The sequence below is a fragment of the Micromesistius poutassou genome (genome assembly GCF_964030765.1).
Source record: "Micromesistius poutassou genome assembly, chromosome: 3".
Lineage (NCBI taxonomy): Eukaryota > Metazoa > Chordata > Actinopteri > Gadiformes > Gadidae > Micromesistius > Micromesistius poutassou.
This window is the reverse complement of record NC_140273.1, coordinates 23,250,711-23,254,226: the sequence shown is the minus strand read 5'-3', so window position 1 is coordinate 23,254,226 and position 3,516 is coordinate 23,250,711. Positions and strand designations below refer to the sequence as shown.

The 3,516-nt window shown below is 39.6% G+C and overlaps 1 protein-coding gene across 1 annotated transcript; it reads left to right on the top strand.

The window, feature by feature from the left end:
• Nucleotides 1–344: 344 nt before the first annotated feature.
• On the top strand, nt 345–3,054 carry LOC311341161 (uncharacterized protein; the record flags this gene model as incomplete). Its single annotated transcript, XM_084466050.1, has 6 exons — nt 345–348; nt 793–864; nt 1,040–1,417; nt 2,064–2,192; nt 2,330–2,385; nt 2,932–3,054. 6 exons carry the CDS (start codon nt 345–347, stop codon nt 3,052–3,054), a joined length of 762 nt encoding a protein of 253 aa, XP_084322176.1.
• Nucleotides 3,055–3,516: the final 462 nt, after the last annotated feature.

Below are 3,516 nucleotides of genomic sequence, written 5' to 3'. Positions count from 1 at the left end.
TTCCTATGCTTTATAGATGTGACCAGATAGACGATCAGACAGGAAGAACAGAGTGTGTTGTTTGTTTGTCTGCTTCTTTAGGCTTTTACCCAGAAACCCACAAATGAAACTCTTCCACCAATGAAATTCAGCGGAAACCATTGTGGTTTCTGCAATGCTACTTTTTGAATTCACAGACACACGCATACACGCACGTATGCACAAACATTCATACACACAGACATCTATATATGCACATAACCCCATGAACAAGAACAGACAACATGTCCATGCACACACTATATTGACCAGGATGTGATATGATGTGTTAGTGTTATGACACTAAGGATACAGGCTTTACTGCAATGGGTCAGCCAGTGAGCCACAGCAATATTAATTCCAGGTTTGCACCTGGCCAAAACTGCCATAGGGTAGGGGTTTGATTCCCTCTGGGGTCGCCCATGCTAAGAACATATGAAAACACAGCATTGGAAGACGGTTTGGATGAAAGATTTAATTGCATAATATTGAGTAAACATTATTCTTTAATATCATTCTTAAATATGAACATGTGCATTGTAAAAACAAAAGAGATGCATTTATTAAAGTGGAAGTTTAGAATTTTTTTGGTTCAGAATTTGAATAAATGTAATTAAATCTAGAAACAGAATGAAACTCAGGTCATCTCATTGTTCTGACAATCACACCTCACCGAATACGCAAAGAGATAACCGCAACATTTCCACATGGACAGCCAATCACAAGTTGTTTTTAATATCTCCGCCTTCAGTCAAAAGTAAAGTTCAGTGAAAGTATCAAATGTCTTTACTCCTCAGCAGATCATCAACATGAGCTGGATGTATGTCTTTCTTCCTGTTATCTTGGGTAAAATATTTATGTTTACATTTCTACTTCAATAATACAAGAGTTGTAAATTATGTCCTGTGTGATGATTGATTGGTATTTGGTGTTTTAAAATCACATTGATATAGCACCATATGTTGCTCCATATTGCTGCACATTTGATCTTATTACTAATTGAATATATTTTTAATTGTAGGTGCTGTTGTGTCCTGTCAGGACGTACTCTCTAACCCAGTAGTGGAGCTGACCGTGAGACCAGGAGAAAACGTTACTCTATACTGTGACTGTAAAGTCTCACGTCGTGTAGATCTTGTTTGGTACAGGAACTGTTCTCATGAAAATCAGCCAACACTTACTCTGAATTGGAAGGACAGATATCATGGCACTTATTATGTAGAGAATGGAAGCCATTTCTCCCATTTAAATATGAAGTGGAACGATTCGTCAAACTCATTCAACTTACTGATTAAGAACATCACTGATTCTCACCTTGGTCTTTACTACTGTGGAACTGGAACTCAAAACAAGACAAAATCTCTCACATATGGTAATATAACCACAAGGATTTCGTTCGGTAAGTGGACTTTTTTTGTGGTCAAATTCATAGGAATTCTAATTATTATCAAATGTCGGGATAATATGCAAATGTGTTGCATGTCAGGCAATTTTTAAAGATTGGCAGCTTATGGAGACATTTGTGCCACTACAAACTCCACATTTACAATTACTATGAATATCCTGCACTTTTAAGATAAAGTTCAGGACAATTGTAGAGGCTAGAGAGCGTATTGATTCATTATTCAATGTTTAATTCATTCCGTTTTCTTCTATTATATACAACATTTAAATGTATTAATTGATGAAAACATCAAACTAAATCAACCAGTATCCTTCAGCCAAGCTTTAGGCCCTTTCCCTCGAGGCGACTTACCCCCGGTAATGAGTTCACCGACGGGGAGAGGGGGGAGCGACCAGGGCTGAGGTGGGCTCTGATGGTTGTTTAGTGTGGGGGTCTAGAGACACGTCAATGTGCTGCCCCCCTTGGGGTTAGGAGGGCAAAGACTTTTTCAAACCAGTTTATTATTATCCGGCCTGCCTGCGTCGTGTAGAGGGATGTAGAAAGGTGCAGAAAGAACGTAGAAAGGTGCAAACTAGTGTGCAGTATTCTTTACATAACAATATCTTTATAAATATCCCTATCCAAGATGCCTCTGCTGCAGGTGCTGGAGACTCTGCTGGTCCAGACTGTGGACCGTGCTGGATGCTGCTGGTCATCCTGTGTCCCTCCTCTGCTCTTCTCCTCTCCCTCCTCTCATCCTTGGTCGTCTACCTCCGCTGCAGAAGGAAAGGTAGCGTATGTATCTCTGTAAACTGTCATCTTCTGTATCTTGAGAACAACTACACTACATAATGTCTTCTGTAGGAGCAGTAACTGTCTCCCTGGTCTGGTTTTGTGGCGTAATATTGACTGTTGTGTTTCGTTAAGATGAAGACCTCCATGTTGCTCAGGGAACACCCAGCAGTAGAGATGGTAGGAACCAGGTAACGTATAGTTCATATACTTCTGTACATTTGTGATGTAATGGTAGAGGACAGTGTGGAGTACATGTACATGTTATGGTGGAGCGCTGTACACAGATGTTGACATCAATGGACCCAATGTTCAGCAAGAGTCAGGTGTTATTAGACGCAGGAAGAGAAGTACATTCAGCAGAGCTTAATGTGGTTGAGTCCCTTCACTGTAACAAGGGACACGCAAGTTCAAGACAATTTTGAGAAACCAGCCGTAGTAATCTATATTTTGAAAACCCCCAAAACACGTGGCTAGCTTCAGCAATAGCTCTGCCCTGTCATCACAGAGGACTCAGCTCAGTGAGCCACCAGGCAGAGTGTGGGCAGGTATGTTGACAGACAGTTAGGCCATCCCATCGTTTCATTTGGGCTGAATGAAATGATTGGACGGATTTATTACAGGCAGTTTGGGGATGATGTCATGGATTAGCAAAGTATAACGTATGTTGATGATGTTATGGTACATCAGAGTGCAAAGTATGTTGATGATGTAATATTAATAGTTGTCTCTCTCAGGATGAAGACGGCCTGTGTTACGCTGCACTGGATATCCCTCTACGTTCTCAGAGACCTAAAAAGAAGAGAGTCCAACCGTCAGAGTTCAGCACCTACTCAGACATCAATACTAAGAGGATGTGACCATGACCAAGTCTTTGAATGCAAACACAAGGACTCTACTTCCTCTAACTTAAGTTTCTCTGCAGTACTGCCCAGATGACGATGAAATAATTATGTCTTAAGATAATGCAGTAGAGTGAAAGTTAAGTGTTTTTATGATTATAAATATGTCACTTACATTGGCAAACACATGTTCATTAAAACAAATTCACCCATACATTAAACGATTGAACAAAAGTTTAAATAACTGTCTTTAACTTCCTTGTGGATTATCATCACCATATACTGTTTGCATATTGTTTGTCAATAGTATAAATCGGAGAATACATTTTTGACTGTTTACTCTCTACATTAGTAGATATTGTTTGTTGTACATTGTTTACTATAAAGCTATATTGGAAATATTAGCCTCTTTGTCTCTGTGTGTATCAGGTTAAGAAACCGTGACCTGGCTATGAAGCTGTCTTTTCTGTAATGTCTTAT